This window comes from Aythya ferina (assembly GCF_964211825.1).
Source record: "Aythya ferina genome assembly, chromosome: 5".
NCBI lineage: Eukaryota > Metazoa > Chordata > Aves > Anseriformes > Anatidae > Aythya > Aythya ferina.
In genome coordinates this window covers 33,563,412-33,582,706 of record NC_140301.1, presented here as the reverse complement: position 1 = coordinate 33,582,706, position 19,295 = coordinate 33,563,412, and the positions used below count along the sequence as shown (strand labels likewise).

Here is a 19,295-nt window from a genome sequence, read left to right as displayed (position 1 = left end):
ATTTCACTGATTTTTTTTGGCCCTTTGTGTATATTGAGCTTAAAACATGCGATGATTCTGAGCAAGGTTATAAAAGTAATCTATGGAGATTGTGTGGTGGGAAGCCGTGTTTGACTGAGAGGAGCTGTGAGCCCCTCAAAAGTCTGGACTCTTATGTTGTTGCTGCCAGCAGAGGATGCTGTCAACTCTGCTACTGCTATGACTTTGATGTTTGCTTGCTGCAGTGGCACATGCATGATTGAGATGGCATGATGCTAAACCTCCATGCTTTGTGGCAGGGTGAAGTCCCTTTATGAAGGACACTGGTAAAAACTAGCTATCCCCCAAAAAAGTATGATGTTAATCCCTTTAAATGGTGGTAGAATACATTTTTTTTCTGGAGTATCGTTCTGTTAAGCTGTCATTTCATGCTTTGGCAATTAAATATTCAAAAGTACAGAGTAGAATGAATGTCTTCCCCTGTCACTGTGGCCTTGTTTGTGTAAGATGTAAATGAAGGAAGATAGTGCAGCGTAGTCACCGACTAGTAGGTTTTCCCAAGCAGCTTCAGGCCTGGAAAAGCAGAGATGTGGTGGTTGCTGGGCCAATTTTGTAAGGCGGGTACTTCGTGAGCACAGATCTATTTCTTTTATCCCATTCCGTTTATCTGGGGCTGTTTGTTCTGTTGGGAAAATAAAAGCTGGTAGGTTTTCCATTCACAGAGCAAGGCAAATACCTGCAGAGAAGTGTGCTCCCCTGAAGATAATATTCGCACAGTGAGAGCACCCAGTCAGGGAAGCAATTCAATCAGACATGCTAAGGTTGTCTTTCATTTCATACTGAGCAAAGAGGAATGTTTATTCTGTACTGTGCACTTGCTGAATTTGTTGGCTGAATATTTCATACTGAATTCTGGTCTGTGCATTCAAGACATTCTGTCTTTTTCCTTCCCTGCTTCATTATTTCCCCTGGCTGCTTAGAGAGAGCTGCTGTGCAGGGTCCTTTGAGCTGGAACTTGTCTCGTGATTCATTTGATTTCTTCTGTTGACACTTCAAAATGGAATCTCTTAAAAGGAATAGAAAGAGCTCTATATGCCTCCTGCATTGCTTCATTCTTGCATTCTCACCCAAGCAGGGTCATGTATCTCTTTCTTGCCCTAGTCTAGATGCTCTGTTTTGCCTGTTTCTCCAGATCTCGTGCATGACAGCGTGTTGCTGCTGCGTCTAGCTGTATGCAGCTCATGCTTTTCTCCTGAAATCTAATGAACTTCTATTAATGTAAAATCAATAGCAATTTGCCTTTGATGCTTTATCTTTCTAAACTGGTTAATGTCGTTGGTAAATATTCTCTCTTCTTTCTCCTGATTTCTAGGAAATTGAAAGGTGGATGTAGCATTAGAGGGCAGGTAGTTCTACCATATGTAAAGCTGTGGGCGAGGAGCAAGCCCTGTGCTTGCTCAGGGTGCCCACCAGACAAGGCACCCTTAGCTCTCATCTTCCGTGGGGTTTTGAGGTTTCTTCTCCTCCAAGAGGAGCTGTATCTTTTCAGCTTTGCTTACGTGATAACCTAGGGATGTGAGCAACATGTTCTGTGTGCTATTTGTGTGCATATTGCCTACAAACTGAAGCTGAAGCCTCTATTCCTGTGTGCCAGTCTCTTGATGCCATTTTCTCCAGAATGCATGCAGTTTCTCCAGGATCTCATTTGAATTCATTCATAAATACGTTTAGTTTGTGGTAGACAAACACTACTGCTATTGCTAAAAATGTGGAGTAAAGTGTTTTTTTATAAGTATTAGTAATATCCTTTCATTACACCAGCTGCTAAGGGTGGGGAGAGGAGGGAGACACAAGCTATACCTGTATTATTTGGTCTAGTAAGATATTATCTCTCTGCATGCGCTGCCTGTGTTTAACCTGTCACTGTTGTCATCTCAGTGCTTATTGAATACAACTGACAACTGTAAACTTAGTCATGTCTGCATGAAAGTATTTTATACAGGCTGTAATATATATCCAGATTGTAATATTAGGTTATTAACAGATAAATTGATATGAGTGGGTTTTTAGGTTAGCTTTAACAGAATTGTGAGCTGAAATGAAAAGGCTTCTTGTATTCTGGGATGAGAGTCTGAGTGGAGAATGACGTCACTTTATTCTTCCAGAATAACTGGTAAAAATAGGTTCTTTGTAGACAAGCCACAGATGTTGAACTTTATAATTTCAAGGTCTTTTCAAGCGTCTTATGTCTGGAGCACGTAGTAAGTTTAGATTTATAGAGCTTAATTGTCTTTTTACTCCTTCAATAGATTTGACTGGGTTGCTTCCAGAGTGACCTTTAGTTTGGAATAGTGATGATGTTGGAGACTACATGGTGCTTCTAGGACTTCTTTCATGTGTATTTCTAAATATGGGAAAGAATACAGGTTCTTCAGTCTGTCAGACTGAAAACCAGCAGTTATCTAGAATGGCACACCACCTTGTTGTCTGAAAGCCTTGCTCAAATCCTTCATTTCAGTTCCATAAAGAATTTCAAGCCAAGGCTAAAGCTGTGGCTTTGGCCAACTCCTCTATCTGCTTTTGAGAGTAGGCAGCCTGGTAGAATATAGTTACGAAGGAGGTAGAATATAGTTATGAAGGAGCTTGGAGACTGCGCTTTAACATCTGCAGCTTTTTCCCTTTCTGTCTTTTCTCTTTCCTCTCAGGACAATCTGTGTTGGGGTAGCTCCATTCAGTTCTGTCGTTGTCACAGAGTAGGAAGGTCTTTATTGTCTTGTCTCTATAAAGCAAGAAGGGCTTCACCTCGCATGCCTCAGAGCATCTTTTGGTGCTTTAACTTTTTGATTTCCTTTGAGACGTTCCTGAGCACCCAGACAAAGAGCACGAGCATGGTAGATACTTTTGCTGAGACCATGGTAGATGCTCTCTGCTAAGCAAGAGACTATTTCCACAAAAACAGATGATGAAAGCTGTGGAAAGCTTACAAGGTTCAGGGTCAGATTGTTTAGCTTTCTTTGTTAACTTTAAATCCTTACAGTTAAGGCATTTTCTGGGCTTGCAGTTTCTCAGATGGGCATCTTAAAGGGGTCTCTTCTTCATTAGTGAGAGTATCCACGGTGTCTGTCTTCTGCCATTCCTGGTTTCCTTACTGATGCTGTCTCAGCAAGTTGCCTCCAGTAGTCTCTTGCCTTAAAAGGTTCTACAATTGAAACCTGCCAGCTGACTGACACTTCATTGGAGCCGAATGTTTCACTTTTGGTTTCCTGAACGTGACTTCAGTTTATTTTGGAGAGTAGCATGGTTGATGTTCTTTCCCTCTTCTGCAGGTCAAGTGTTTGTGTTAGGAATCTGCTCTGTGCCATAATCAGTTATCTGCCTCAAGCTAGCATTTTGGTTTAACTTATTTTATATATTAAGTAGAAAAGATCCTGGCTAGTTTGCTTAATGGCCCAGGTGGAAAGAGATTTTGTGAAGTTTGAGTGAATGAGGGGAGAAGGGTTTGAGAAATACTTACTGAAATATTTTTTTCCCTACACTTGTGAAGGAATTCCATGCTCATTTATAAATCCAGTTTCTGCCTTTTCAGTCTGTCTCTAGATCATTTGCTGGAGATGTGGAACAATTAAAGCAATTTGTAGAAATGCAATCACTTCACAATGCACCTGCTGTTTCCACTTAGCACATCAACTACTAAGAGCACACAGCAGAACTGACTTTTTATATTCAGTCTTTCTCTTTACTGTCCTCCTTTTCAGCTGTCCACTGTGCATTAATGTATTTCAGAGAGCTTTTTCCTTCCTATGACAACCTTCAACTTCTGCAAAAGAAACTCCATAAAGTAGCAATCTTTTTTTTTTTTTGGCAGTAGAGAGGAGAGTTTAGAATGGCTAAAGTTTTTGTGAGACCTGAAATAAGTATGGAGATTTTGATCTGCAGCTCCACAACAACAGCTAAAAGCAATTCTGTCCTTATGGAAAGAAAAGTTCAGGGAATCCAAGGGGTAAAGAAAAAAGGTTACTCTGTAGTGTGACTTCATAGCTTAACCTGACATCCCACGCATCCAGAGGTGTCAAGTGCTCTGTTCTGATATGTTGCAGTGAAGGTTGGTAAGAGAGGTGACTTAATCGGTGATCACCTTTTGGTGTAGTGGTAGAAAAGTAGTGTATCCAAGCTGTGAGGTTTGTAAAAAGCAATTTGACTTTGTTTCCTTCTTACTGATGCTATCCAAGGTGTGTGTTTGAGGTTAACAAAAAATACATGGCAGGAGGTGGGAAAATAAATATGGGCTCTAATTGTCACATAAATGTTGATGGAAAGAGATTTTTAGAATCTTTGCACCTGTGGAAAAAGCAGTGATTTCTTTCTGGAAGTCTTGGATGGAAAGTTTGTCATCTGTCTGTCTTACCTGAGCTCCTACAAATAATATTCCTGTTGGTGTTTTGTTACTTGAATTCAGATAAAGATATAAAAAGTGTTGTTATTAGTTGCATGTAGCTGCCTTTGTTGTTATTTTCTTCCCAGAGCCCTTTTATCTGTGCTTTTGATGCTGTCTCCTCTGCTTCTGTTTCTCAGTTCACATGGCTCAGCCTCATTGATTTTGATGAAGATGGACTTTCTAAAAGGACCTTCTTAAAAGTGGCTGAAAGCCAGACTGAATTTTGTGGAACTCGGTGGTCGCTTTGTTCTTTTTCACTCTGGTATAGGTGTCTGGAGCAGTTAGCACTGGGACATTGTTTCTAGATGCATAGCAATTTATGTTAATTATATTCATCATCTTAAAACACAGTAGCAGGCTAAGAATGCTAACAAGTCCAGGATGAATGGGAATGATACTGAACCTACTCTTTGAACTTCACTTTTCAAGGATTAGTGAGTGTCTTAGTTTGGCATATGACATACTTGTAGTAGCCTGCAGCTTCATTTTCCTTGTTCTTTTTATCTTTTGTGACAGTCTTTTATATTCTCCTTATCTTGGTCTTAATGCCTAATAATACTGCCTGATGCAGTGACAGGGAATGACTACATGTATTTCCTTGGAGTATCACTGCAGGATATTGGTAACCTCTCCAGCATAATGCTGTGTGGCCATTAGGTCAGATTCCAGCGAGGCAAGTGTGGTGGTGAAGGAATAGCAGGGTGGTGAAGGAATGACTGCCTTTTGGAAGATGATAGTTGCCAGAAAAGCTCACATATTCCACACTGTATGTTGTCTGGGCTTGTAGAAACAGTCTTGATGTCAAGATGGTATCCTTCATGCCAGTTTGTTTGTTTTTTTTCCCACTTAAGCTACTTTTAACCTGTGTTCATTGTTTTCCTTTTGCTTTTATTTTGTCTCTGTGAAACTCTTAAGTCAAACAAGGTCACCTCGTAAGTGATGTCTGGTGTTGATGAGAGTGATTAGGAAGCAAGCTGTTTTTAGTTTGTTGCAGGCTATGCAGAGCAGGCTGTGGTTAGCATTCTGCAAGCCTGTAGACCTGACAGATTAGGGTTGATTGTGCAGTTACGTTTTCATTTCTGTTTCTCCTGGAAGAGCAGTGTTGTGATGGTGCAATGTGGTTGGGTTTTTTTGTTTGTTTTGTTAGTGCTTGCTTCTGACCCTTTATTCCAGTATGGCAGTCCAATGGGGCAGCTGATGCATGTTTGCTCTACAAACTGTATTCATTTAGCACCAGTTGTGAAGTTTACAAGTGATTAGAATTAGCAGTAGCGATGCTTTCCCTTCTCACATTCATGTTCGAATGCTTGAAAATGCCCAGTAAATGGGTCTCAAAGGAAAGGTGGTTGTTATGTTGGATGCTCTATTATTTTTTCATAAAACATTGAGTGCTGGTTCATATAAACATATGATAGTTCCAAGCTGGGGCGCAGGGATTCTCTACCTTTGTTTGGCCTCAGTTTTGCTTTCCAAGGATTCAGTGTAGCTGTGGAGCATATCAGCCTTGTTCTAAAAGGTGCCATCTATTTGCAAACCCACCACACGGTGAGACGATTAGAACAGAGACAACTGCACCTAGATCAGAGCAAGTGCTTCATTGTGATTCAAAATTAGGCTTTCTCTGAAGCAATTAATCCTCAGCATTTAACAGGCAAGCGCTGCTGTTTCTCTTGACCAGGTGATAAATCCTCTCTTATGTGATGCTTGTCTGAAGCACTTGATCTTCTGAAGTGCCATTTTTAATCTTGTAAATACGTTTCCCCCCTGAACGGCCCTCTAAGAGGTAATCAAGGCTGGAGGTTTTGTTTCCCTCTGGTCAGGAGAGCCATTAGTAACACAGCAATCTACAGCACTACTGCTGCTTGATAGGAAGTTTTAGCTGATAAATGCATGAAAGTTTTGTCGGGTGTTCCCTTGAAAAGCTGTTAGTGAAAGACTGACATTTAAACCTTCAAAAAAAATATAGGAGAACAGAAAGGCACCATGTCTTGAGTGACTTACTTAACTTCTTTATCAACTACCATATTAAGTAGCTGCATTTCAAGTCTATTCTTCTAATTCCTGTCTCTCCAGCTGGGCAACGCTGCTCTTTCCAGTTCCTCTAATATTTTTTCTTCAGTTTTGTTGAGCTTCCACTGTTACACCTGGGAATCCGTTCTATGGTCCAAATACATTTAGTGCTAGGAAAGGCTTTTTGTGTAGCAGATGCTGCTTTTGGCTTAATTTTTTTAAGTTCTTGTTTTATCTGCCTTAATTACTTCAATAATGGTCATATCCTTCAAAGATAAGTAGATTAATGTATACCTTTAATTTTTACTAGGTTATGTATATTATTTTAATTCTGTGTCTTCATAATTTTATTGTCTGTGGACATTAATACTTATTACAGGTTTTAGCATGCCCAGTGCTCCTTCCTTACTTATTTGTACCGATGTGTGGGGAAACAAAAATTTCTGCTCAGAAATAAGTCAGTTGTCTCGAGTCTTTTCTATTAAACATATTCCTGGTTTTAGGTAAGATACTGTTGTTCTCAGAAAAATAAATAGGGTGGGCCCCTTTTCCTAACATGGAGTGTACAAATTCTCCAAGACTTGAGGATTGTGAATAAAATAACATCTGCTAGATGGAAACTCCATGTTTTGAAAGACTCCTGTTACTGATCCAGGAGTTGTTACTCCAGCAGCGCTTTCCTTTCAGTCTCTTTCAGTCTTCTAGGATAGCTGTATCTCACTGAAATATACTGAATGTCAAGGTTTTGTTTATTTTGTGTTCACATCTCAATTTTGAGAAGTTTATTTCCTAGAAACGCTCACAGTTTTCCCTAACCTTATTTGCAGGAGATACTCAGGATCTTGAAAGATCAGGCAGAGAAAAACAAAAGTTCTACAATCAGGTGTTTTGCTGCTCCTCTGTTGTAAAGATAGTAGTAATTTACTGTCATAGTGCTCCCAACACTGTGCCTCTTACTCATCAGTAATGGTGCCGGAAAGTGGCTAACATGTTCTTGGAATCGCTACCAAACAGAACGTGTCCCCCCACCTTTTTTCCTCCTTATGCACCCTTTGTGGAAATGCACTACGTGCTTTGTCTTGTCCTTTGCAGCTCCTGGGAGAACACCCTTCCCAGGATATGTCATCTGTTTTAGTCTATATCTGCAGACAGTCCCATGAATTGCAACGTTTCAGGATCTGTTTCTTTCTGTCCAATTATGATGTCCTCCATGGACCCTCTCTAGAGGGTCTGGGGTCGGAGTTGACCAACCTTCAGAGCCAAATAACTGTGTTTTCTTGTAACCTCCTCTGAGCTCCTGATGTGATGTTTGTGCTACTCCTGCCCTCCTGCTGTTTCCTCTGTGGTAACCTCCTGTGGTCTTACACAACTGATAGCAAGTGCACGGAGATACCCAGTGTTTGAAGTACCAAGGAATTACTATTTTTTTGTTACATGAATGGTGTCGCATCAAAATCCAGTTTAAAGATATTAGCAGGTGCCAGTTAAGCAGTTACTTCACATTGGAATTAAGTGTCTAACTTCTGCAATAGAAATTGATTTAGTGCTTGATGGGATCACATGAAACACTATAAAATGCTGAAAATATGGAACAATTGGCTTGGTCTGGCATAATTTGATTCTTTTGCACTTGCATGGCTTACTGGTGCTGGCTCTGATAATTAAATGGCTTTTCAAAATGGTCATTGTTGACCTAATTCTGTTGGCAGCGTAGTCAGTGGGAGTTTTAATGTTGACTACAATGGGAACAGTTAGACCAACAGATTGCATTAGAAATCCCATGCTGTGTGTTTAATTTCACTTCCTAATACAACAATCTCTAAATATTAAAGACTACTCTTGCCAAGATAGAGAAGCAGAACATAGCTGTGTTTTTTCCTTTTCTGACTATCTTGGCTATCTTCTGTATCCACTCAGTTATTAATGCGGTAGCCAAGTTACCAGCTGAAAGAAGAGAAAAGCTACCTTTTCCTCCAAACTAGAATGCCAAGCTTTGCATCTCTGACTCTGCTTTCACAACCATCATTTTCACTTGGTTGTATCTACATGTATGTTGGTCAAGTCTTTTTTTTCTCAGAAAGCAAACTAAACAGTAGCAGAAAAATACCGAGAAGTTACCCAGTTCAAGATGAACATTCATCCTTCTTGTGTCCTACTACAGCTCCACAAACCTCCTCGAATGTATGGGAATGTTTCTTCCTTTTCCTGCTCCATTCTGTGTTTGTGTTAATGCTGTTTTTCTCCTTCCAACTCTTACTCTCTGTATTGCTGTTTTGATTTGTCCCACGCTGGTATCTAAGCAAGTTATGAATAACCTGAATTTGGGCCAGACCTTTAAAGTTAATTTGACCAGTTGTTGGTTCTTGCAGTTTTCCTCTGGAGAGAAATTAGTCTGTTTGCTAGTTGTAGTAAGAAGTCTCCCTTGTAGCCTTATGTACTTTTAACTTCTGATTCTTTCCCTGCACCTTGCTCAATGGATTGCTTAGGTCCTTCATTGTTTTTCACTGAACTTTCCCTGTGCCATTCACTTTTGCTGATGCACTTATAACAAAGGATATTCCAAGAGATTTTTTAGCCTTGTTATAGCACTCACTGTGTCACGTTTGTTTCACTTGTGCAAGGAAGCTGTTGGGTTGCTTTACAGAAGAAGCTTCTGTACACACCTGCTGAGGGATCTGCATTTTCAGGTTATGTTAATTCAACTATCCACTGCAAATCATTAGCTAAATGAGTCTGCAGGTAGTTGACACTAGATAAAAAGTAGAGTGTTTGATCTTCACTAGTACCTCAGAGAACTTTGTCGGAAGCTTTTTGTTTCTTGCAGGAGTGCTTCACTCTGGCACTGCAGTCGTGCTAACATCTGCTCTGCTCCCTCTGTCAGCAGGCTGTACGTGGTACAGAAATAACACAAAGTGCCACCCATCTCCACTGGTCTGTAGGGTTTTTTATTTTCCTTTTTAGAAGGTGCAGAAATAATCTTCAGCTGGTACCAGGGTATTATCAGCTCTTCCAGCTTTTCAGCAGTAGATGCTTAAAAACAATCTTACATGGCATTGGGCATAGGAGTTTAGATATAAATGACTGTAGATCAGTGATTCAGAGTAATGTTTGGTAATATGCCTCTTTCACGCAGACATTTAAGGGAGCGAATCTTACGATTCCATTATGGTATGTAGAAATTTTAGTATTCTCACAGGTTAGTCACCGTTCCAAATGCTGTTGTTTGAATTATAGGGTGTAGTGGTAGTTGGGGGGTGACTTTTATTATTATTATTTGTTTATTAAGGGGATGTTACAAAGAGATTACTATCTCTTGAGTTGCTAGGGTCTCTATGCCATGGTGAAAACTGAAGCAAGTCTAGTCTGTATTTTTTTTTTCCTCCTTCAGGCTTTTTGTACTGGGAGGGTGTCTGAATGGTGAAAGGGACAGTAAAGGAGTTCTCCTATCAGAAAGTCTAGTTCATTAGACTGTGTGTCCTAAAATATTTTTTATGGATGCTAAGAGCTTTGGCTAGTGGCATTTTAAAAAACTCAAATCACTTGCTTAAGGTCTCTTGCTTTGTGCTGTGGGAGAGTTTGCACCTTGCCTTTTTTGTCTGTCTGCTAGAGCCAATTCCTCATTCCTTTTGAAAACTGCTGTAGAGATTCTCTTTAAATGGGTAATTCTGCAGGGTGTAGTCCTATTTTTGTTCTTACTGTTGTTATTTATCACTTTCAAAAGCATCTTCTAATTCTAATAAATGTCCAAAGCAAATGTAAACCTTGAAATCCATTTTGTTTCTCTTCTCCCAGGCTTGTATATCAACGTATCAGCATAGTTTAAAAAACTGCTATGTGAACTCATTAAAAATACAGATATATATATTTCTTGTCTGACTTTCACTAGCTCTTAATGTGTGTGGTGGGATCTGGAACATGACACTTCTTTTCCCCTTTAGCCTTTTCTCTTTTATCAGGAAAAGTTGATATGTCAGCACTTGACTTCTCAGTATTTTTCCTGTTACTGATCTGTTCCCTAATAGGGTGGAGGACTCTGATAAAAGAACAGCAGCAGCCTTTACTTTGCTAATTTCAGGAAGCCTGTTGGCTTCACAGAAACCTCAGGGAAAGGTGCAGCTTTGGCTGTGAACTGCAAATGCTGTGTCTGCAGTGGGAGGAGAAATGGGAGCTTTTAGCTTTGATTCAGGTTAGGTTTTGGTGAAATAGCTTGAAATGCTAATGAACTTTGCAGAACAGCCTCTGCTCTTGTGTTCCTGGTTCCTGAAGTGTGTGGGAAACAAGCACGCAATGGAGTTTCTTCTCAGCGCACGTTTTTTGCTCTCAGACTCGAAGAGGAAGGGGGGGGGGAGACACACCACCACCACAAAAAAAGGCAGCAAAACAAACAAACAACAACAACAAAAAAAAACAACTGACGACATGCACAGCTTGCTGGAGTCAATTAGGAATGTGCTGCTGATGTGTTGCGTAACAAATACTTAGTTTTCTAATGATTCTAAAGCTCTGCAAATAATATTCTCCCCACAGCTGCCTGGGAAAGAGGCAAGTAGAGCTGCAGTCAGATAGAGATCACAGAATCACAGAATCACAGAATTTCTAGGTTGGAAGAGACCTCAAGGTCATCGAGTCCAACCTCCAACCTAACGCTAACAGCCCTCCACTAAACCATATCCCTAAGCTCTACATCTAAGCGTCTTTTGAAGACTTCCAGGGATGGTGACTCCACCACTTCCCTGGGCAGCCTGTTCCAGTGCCTCACAACCCTTTCTGTAAAGAAGTTCTTCCTAACATCTAACCTAAAACTCCCCTGGCTCAACTTAAGCCCATTCCCCCTCGTCCTGTCACCAGGCACATGGGAGAACAGGCCAACCCCCACCTCTCTACAGCCTCCTTTAAGGTATCTGTAAAGAGCAATAAGGTCACCCCTGAGCCTCCTCTTCTCCAGAGATCTAGAATGCAGGGACAACAGACTTGCTGTTTGTGCAAGGTCACACAAATTTCTGGATGGAGTAAATCTTTGCAGAGGTCTGTTTCAGAGCTGGAGATAGTGATGTAGTTTCATTATTTTCCTTGCAGTTTTAGGACTGTATAATTACAGACCCTCTGTGACCTATGAATGTGGTATCATGAATTTTGCTTCTTGGAGGTTTTTCAGTCTGGTCTCCTGCTTGATGTTGGGTTGCTATTGCCAAAATCAGATTGTCAATTGTGGCTTTGTCTAGCTCTGGCTTGAGACTTCCAAGGTTGGCAATTCCACAGGTGCTCTCGGTGACCTATTCAGTGGTGCAGTGTCCTGGGGAAGAAGGCTTTCCTGTGCCTACTTTAGGAAAACAGATTCTAGACCCTTTCACATCCCCCAAGGCACAGCTCTTTATTGTGAAACGGGATGAGAGTTTTTTGAGAAGTTATGTTTTTTGTCTGATACCATCACCTAACATTTGTGATTTCACTGGAAAAGCTTGTGAAAGGTGAGATGTATCGTAGCCTGTAATGGCACGTAACCAGGACCTTGAAGGAGGGAGTTCAAAAGGATAGTTTGCAGATGATGACCCTTTGACAGCATTCCTAGAAATGAACAAATGAAACTTAGCAGATCTCTTTGACTAGCAGAAAGTTTTCATCAGGACTATGGCATGCATGCTTTTTCTCTCACAGTCCAAATTGTAAGGTTTCTGGTCTATTTGCTTGGGTACCGACACTAATTTATTGACTGATTTTGTTGATACTTTTGAGGCACCCTCAAACAATGAGGTAAGTGGATGTTAGGCTACCTGCATGCAAACCTATCAGGAGTTTTTGGTAGAGTAAGTCGCGTGAATTTGGAACTAAAGCATATGACTTCTGCAAGAGAAGCACTAAAACTCAGTCAAGAGGAGTAGTTGACATGACCTGTGTGGGGTTTTTTGGTTGGTTTGTTTTCTGGATAAGGTTCCATTGCATAGTATTTTTAATGTGCAATATTTGTTTTTCTTTTGTTGAAGGGACAATGGAGACCGATCTCGGCACCGAGCTCCCCGTAATGCCCGCATGTCTGCACCGTCTCTGGGGCGCTTTGTCCCAAGGTAAGGTTTGTACACACAGCTGTATAAGGGTGTGAAAATCTTTGAGGTACCAGTTGCAGTACAGCTCTGTGGTACTTTCAGATGGATTTCCTTTCTTGCACGAGGCTGCTGTTTTCTTGGTTTGCAATATCTGGAACCCCAGAGGTGGCATGTTAGCGTGACCAGCTCGCCCTGTGACATTTTGAAGCACAGCATGGTCTTAGTGCTTCTTACGTGCATGATGGAGCTATGGTTTGAAGGCGGAGTAGGAGAAAAGAACCTGATGGGAGATTCTCAGTGAGACCTGCTGGTTTGAGATTAGAAAGCTGTTGTAGGAGGTAAAGGATTTGTTTAATGGTGACTTCACAGCCACATTGATCAGAGGAGGATCTAACCTGTAATTTGCCACTCATTTGAAGCCATGAAGTGGCTGGCTAAGCAAAAGAGCCCAGTCTTCTGCTATAGTCGGCTGGAATTTAGTCAGGTTTCCTCAAAGTAATTGTAGTTGCTGTCCAGGGCTTGTAGCGTACTGGGATGTTTTTTCCCCATGTAAATTTACTCTTTCTTTTGCAGACGCTTCTTGTTGCCAGAGTACTTGCCTTATGCTGGGATTTTCCACGAAAGGGGACAGCCTGGTTTGGCCACCCATTCCTCTGTCAACAGGGTTTTGGCAGGTAATGAGATTTCCTTGTTTGCAGTTGTTGTGTATATTAGCGGTGTTTTTCTTGTGAATCTGTGCAGAAGAGAACTGATTGGGACAAGACTAATTCCAGCTTTGGAGATGCTTCTTAAGTCTCTGAAACAAAAGAAAGGCCTGTTAGGGTGATGTGGTAAGCTGTCATTCAAGTGCTTGGCGCTGCAGATTCCATACTTCAAACAAATGTATGGGATTTTCAGCATGAATTGGGGAGGGGTGCTGTTAACAGTTCTCCCTTTGTTTAGCTTCCTCCCCTATTCCTAGATGTCTTTTACTTAACAACCTGACAGGCTAATGATAAGCTTGCTGCAGGTCCTTCTAATTGAATTATAGGGTGCCTTGTTCGTGTTCTGGCTGGCAAGATGCACACAAGGCAACGTGGGATTCAATTAGGATCTTAATAAGTGCGTATTAAAACTAGGCTGCCACCACATACAGTGCACAGGCATTTGGGAGCCTTAAAGGGCAGGCGGAGGCGGGAGGGGACATGGAGGAGGGAGCAGGAGTTATGGCACTCTGGCAGTTCATGAATGAAATGGCTTTGGATAACATAGTTCTTGAGGGTGCTTTTTTGGCTGGGTCCGAGATTCTCTCCAGTGCAGGGGGGAGTCATTTTGGTGCTTGGGGGAGAATGAGGAAAGGGGTATGGACAGTTAAGTTGGGATGTGCTGCTTTCCTTTTTGTAAGCAGTCACAGGAACATCAGTTAGAGGACTGCTGTAAGGTCTCTTGAGAGTCTGTGTGACCCTTTTCCTTATCCTAAAGCACGATCAACTATGCCTAAACCATTTTGAACAGGATTTATCTAACCTGCTCTCATCAGCCTCTGCTGGATATTTCCTAAACAATCTGGGGTGGAGCCGTTGTGGTTTTTTTGCATGGCTCATTTAGGATGACGGTTCTCTTGTCTTTTGATTTCTGGCTTTTAAGTGCCAGAAGCATCTCCTGGATTTTTGCGTCTCTGGATGTTTTGTCTGAGTGCATGTATGGTTCATAGACCTTGTTGCAATAATAGCAAAGAAATTAACCAAAGGCTAGGCTCCAAAGCACCTCTGCTTTTTTTTCTTAGGAAGCAGTGGAACTAGCCTGAAGCTTTAGCTGACGCATGTACTTTCCCATGCTTGCTGCCTGTGTGGGCTTTGGTTGTTGGCACGTGGAAACAGCACACTGGCAGATAATTACTTGCTGCCAGGCAACACTGCAGATCTTTTCTGTGGCCCAGCTTTACAGGAGACACCTGCCTTCAACCCTCTTCCAGCCTTCCTCACAGTTTGCCTGTTCCTTAGTGCCTGGGAAACAGCCCGGCTTTTTTTTCTTGCACGTTTTAGGGAATTTGAGCCCCAAAATGCACACTTACTGTTTCTTGTATGTATGCCAAGATTAACAAAAGATGGAAGAAGTTATAGTCATGGGGCTTCCAACCGACATCACCTATCTTTACTGTATGGCACTGTGCTGAACATACTTAAGAAAAGGTTGTTGGCTCCTGTTACGATTCTTCACGCTGGAAATGAATGGGATTCCACAGTAAAGACTTTATTGACTTAAATATTAAAAGAATTAATTCTCCTAATACAGCAGTTCCTTGTCATAATTTTGTTTCAACATTCTGTTTATTGTAGTCTGTTACTTACGCTTTCAGCTTTGAAAATGTTTTGCACTTGCGTTCACGTAATGTGTTACAGAAACCAGGAAAGTTGAAGATGTAAATATTAGGTGGAGGTGTGAAGGATGAGAACTGGAAAATGAGGTAGTGGTGGGATAGAGAATTTTGTGTGTTTGTTAGGTCAGTTGGCAGCATTGGCAGTTTGGATGTTTTGTTTTGGAGCTGTTGAAGGTTGCAGTGCTGATAGTATGCCTTCTTTTCACTTAGCCTCTGCCAAAGCTTCTTTCTTCACTACCATAGTGGAAAAACATCTACTCAAGCTCAAAAGTACTTTAACCCCTGGCCTGGCAGTTATGGGTGAGGTTGCCAGCCTTGGCTGAGGAAAAATCATCTTCCACTTAATACAGGCTAATCTAAGCTTGAGTGCCTTAAATTGTTTCATCCTACTGTATAACTCTGAAGTGACGGCCTGGATATGTTTTAAATGCACAAATGCCAAGTGCATTTCTTATGCAACCTCTACAGGATTAGAGAAAAAGGTGCCAAAAACCATATTCCTAACCTGACAACTTGCTCAAATGGGCAATAGACTTCTGTGGTCACGTATCAGTGAGAGCTGTTATTTGGAGAGAAGTAAGGAATTGATTATACTTCTCCTGTCCCTTGCCCCATTTATTGCTATATGAGGAGAGGAAATAAAAGAAGCAGACAGATCTCAAGGGTTTGTTATTTACTTCGTGGTGTGCTGACTGAATTTCTTAATGTCAAAGCTCTTGCTGTCAAGTTTTGTACATACTCTAGTTTCAGATTTCTGCTTTGTATGAACAACTTTCCATTATTCAAGTATTGTTCTCATGCAACTGTTACAGGCAATATCTCCATGCTAGGTAAGACTGTCTTATGAATAAATTTGTAGAGCAATCTGTTTTAATGAGCCACCAAAAATGAGTTATCTAAGCAGATGGGCTAGTACAACAGCATAGATTTGGCAGCATGGCTTTGTTAGTACGGCAGGGCTCTGAGATGTCAGGCAGGGCTGAGGTCAGGGTTAGAGATTGCTTTGTACAGGTCAGGGACGTGCACCTATGCCTGCTCCAAAGCACTTCCAGGAGAAGGTGAGGAAAGGTGGCAACAGATGGATAAAGCAGGTGGGAGTTCAGGGCAGAGGAAATGAAGCGATACTAGTCAACACGACAGACAGATAATCTGCGTGCCAGCAGCCTAATTTGCATGTAGCATTGGAACAAAACCGAGTCCCGGTAGCATCCTGCCCATCTCATCTATGGGTGTACTGGTTCGGTGCAGACTGAACAGTCAGCAGACACGGTACGCTGCATCACTGTGCTTTGTGGCACCAGGTAAGACATTGTGCGAATATTTATTACATCAACATTGCTACCTTTAGCATTCAAACTTGTAATCACACCAAAAAGTGTTGGTAGTTTGACAAGTTATATTTTCCTGTAAAGTCTCTCTTGATTGGCAGTAATTACACTGTCCTCCTTTATTAACTGAGTCTCTTATCAGCTTTTTCATTATTTTGTCTGGAATCAATGTCAGGATGACAAGACTGACATGTCTCATCCTATTTCAACCTTTTAAAATACTGGTATAACACTAGCATATTTTTCAGTCTTCGGCATTCCCCTTTTATTTCAAGACTCGTCAAAAAACTGGGAGTTCATTTGGCAGCTCTTCTGAAGCTCTTGGTGGTGTGGGCTGTAAGGTACCCTCTGGATTGTCCTCTCCTTGTTGAACTGCGCGTAAGTGGTGGGGTTATGGCCTCCAAGGAAACATCCATAAAGTGAAAACTAGTCAAATTAAAAATATATATATTAAAAGTTGGTGAAAGCAATAAATGCATTTTGGCATTCTCATCCGATAGAATTGGCCAATTGCATGCAGTGGAATTCAGCATCTTGGGACTGTTCGTCTTCTAGTCTAGCCAGCAGAGTACATTTTTCTTTTTTCTTTTTTCTTTTTCTTTTTTTTTTTTTTTCATTATAGGCATGTGTGCTTCCTAGGAGAGAGCAAAGAGCTGTTCTGTGGGATGAGGTTACACCTTTCTTGATGGGATTTAGTACTGCTGCAGAGTTCAGCATTGCAACATGCCTGACTCTGGATCAAGGAAGGCACAGCTCTGTATCGTTTACCACCTCCTACTGCTTTTTTCTTTTCTTGAGGTTGAGTACTTCTGCCCACAATTTTCTTTGCAAATTTCTTTGTCCTAAGTCACACTGTGAGCAGGACACTCACCTCATTATTTGAGGGCCAAGCTGTGCATGTTTTTTGTCTTCTAGTAGTAGACAAATGTAGGTCTTAATACATTATTAAAAATGAGTAAATATAACCCTAAAAACCTTCATTCCCACTAAAGTACTTCTGACCTCTTGTTCACCTGTATGAGCTTTTTCCTTTAGGCTTTGTAGTAATTATCTGACTACTTTAGGATGGACAAAAACTTGCTTGTGGTGGTATAGTAGAACGAAGAACGTTTTGATTTCAGTTCAGTGCAAGCGCAGGGGAAGAAAATCAGTGTTTGCCGAGGAACGTTTGCTGGAAGCCTGAAAAGTTGACACAGATACCAGTTCATGTTCCTGTTACTCAGCAGGAGACCATCATATGTAAGTTTACTGGAAATGCTTCAGTCTCACCTTGCTTTGGTGTAATAGGCATCTTGCGGAGATGTGCGTCTCAGCAAGTAAAATATTTTTTTTCTTGTATGGACACAGATTGTGTGTCTGTTCTAGCTCTGCCACCAGATTTTATCTGTTCAAATGCAGTCCATCACAGTTGCTCGAAATCTTCTACCTCGTGAAGAGATCCAGACTCAGCATGGCTTAGGGGCTGAATGATGCAACACTGTACATTTAGTTGTATACAGTTGTATAGTGGTTGCTATTTCAGGGCAGTAGATTCAGACTAGAGACAGAATGCTAACATGTTTCAAAAAAAAGCTTGATATTACAGGTTTTTCTACAGCTTATACTTATTCAGCGTATTGCTTGCTACAGGAGGGGTAATATTACAGCTTTGGACATCTCTACTTAAGTTGCAAACAAAGCTATGCAATTCTGATTGTGATGTTTATCTTTTACATTGAAATAGGGCTGAGGCTATAGGTGAAACTAGGACTCAGTCATCTTTAAACTCAGTAACATTGGAACATTGCCTTTGCTTTGGGATGTTGAACTTCCAAGTGTAATGTCCAGGTGATGTTTGATGTTTTCCCAAAATCACATGAGCTATCCCATTATTCTGGAATAATTCCTGAGAGAATTCCAGGCTGTGCATCTTCAAGTGAGGTAGGACCTCAGCTTCTTGTTTCTGTACTTCTGCCAGAAACTACTAACAGTTGCTAGAGCATTTGAAGTTTCATTGAGATAAAAACTAGCTAAGATGGTGGATAAATGTCCTTTGGTGGATAAATGTCCTTCTGTAACAGGAAGACTTATTTGAGAGCTTGATAGTTATCCTAATAAGGATTAGGGTGATGACCTTTCACCAGTCAAATTTATAAACCAGACCCGCTAGCTATGATGCCTCCTGGTGTGTGTTCCAAATCTGTTACCACTGTAGTTGTGTTAAGGGCTCACTTGTTCACGTACAAGTCAATGGCTCTAACCCAAGGCCAGTGAAAATGGGTGTTGATAAGTCCCCAGTATCTATAACTGGGAAGACTACTGGTTGCTGCTGCTACTAGAATTAGCCCAGAATTCACTTCTGCTCTAATGATGAAAGTGGTTGTGATGAGAGGCTGCTTTGGTTGCCTTAGAAACAAAACCAGGCAGATTCTGTGGTTCCTCTGGCATCACAGGTGTGAATTTCTCCCATGGTTCAAGTCTCCTTGACCTAATGCTGTTCTGTCGCTTCAAGTGTCATAGTGAGCTGTGAATTCTGCTCTGAGATGCCCTCACCCTTCAAATGTGCTTGCAGCGATGCAGAGCTGTACAAGGTAGGATGGAAATAGAAGACTCAAGAACTCCAAAAGGTCAGCAGGAGTTGATGGGAAAATATATCTCTCCTTTCCTTGTTCCCTTGTTTCTCCTCACTATTAGCAAGTATGTAGTTCGCTTTCTCTGAGAAGGCTTGTGCACATTTTCCACTTTCCGCTCTGTACTGTAGCTAGTTCATGCATCCACAGTTCAGCACTACAGCCTCTCTTCTTTATATTTCTGTGTGAGAGGCTGTACTTCCACAAAAATTACAAGCAATTCTCAAGCCTGTCATGAAGGTGACAAGTATCTATAGCTCTCCAGTCACAAAAGAACTTGAGACATGTTTTAAGCTTATGTTGTTCAGTGACTGCTGACATTGACTATGGAGAGACCACAAAGAATAAAGTGACTCAGAAGTTTGCATCTTTTCATTTTAAGCAGTATCCAACAGATACACAGTGCATAGAGAGCCAGCCACACAGGTATGTTCGTTGATTGTTTTGCACTACAGATCTGTCTATTGTGAAGACAAAGATGAGATCAAGATTCTAATCCAAATTAATGTAGTTGTCTTAAATGAAGAGGCAGAA

The 19,295-nt window shown here is 41.2% G+C and overlaps 1 protein-coding gene across 4 annotated transcripts in view; it reads left to right on the top strand.

Annotated features, from left to right (window-relative positions):
- AMBRA1 (autophagy and beclin 1 regulator 1) overlaps positions 1–19,295 on the top strand; it is a 128,509-nt gene that overhangs the window by 39,216 nt on the left and 69,998 nt on the right. For all 4 annotated transcript variants that reach the window (XM_084520946.1, XM_084520945.1, XM_084520944.1 and 1 more), the window contains 2 exons: positions 12,406–12,486; positions 13,039–13,139. In XM_084520946.1, the coding sequence (XP_084377072.1) occupies positions 12,406–12,486; positions 13,039–13,139 (182 nt within the window). The remainder of the gene's footprint in view (positions 1–12,405; positions 12,487–13,038; positions 13,140–19,295) is intronic.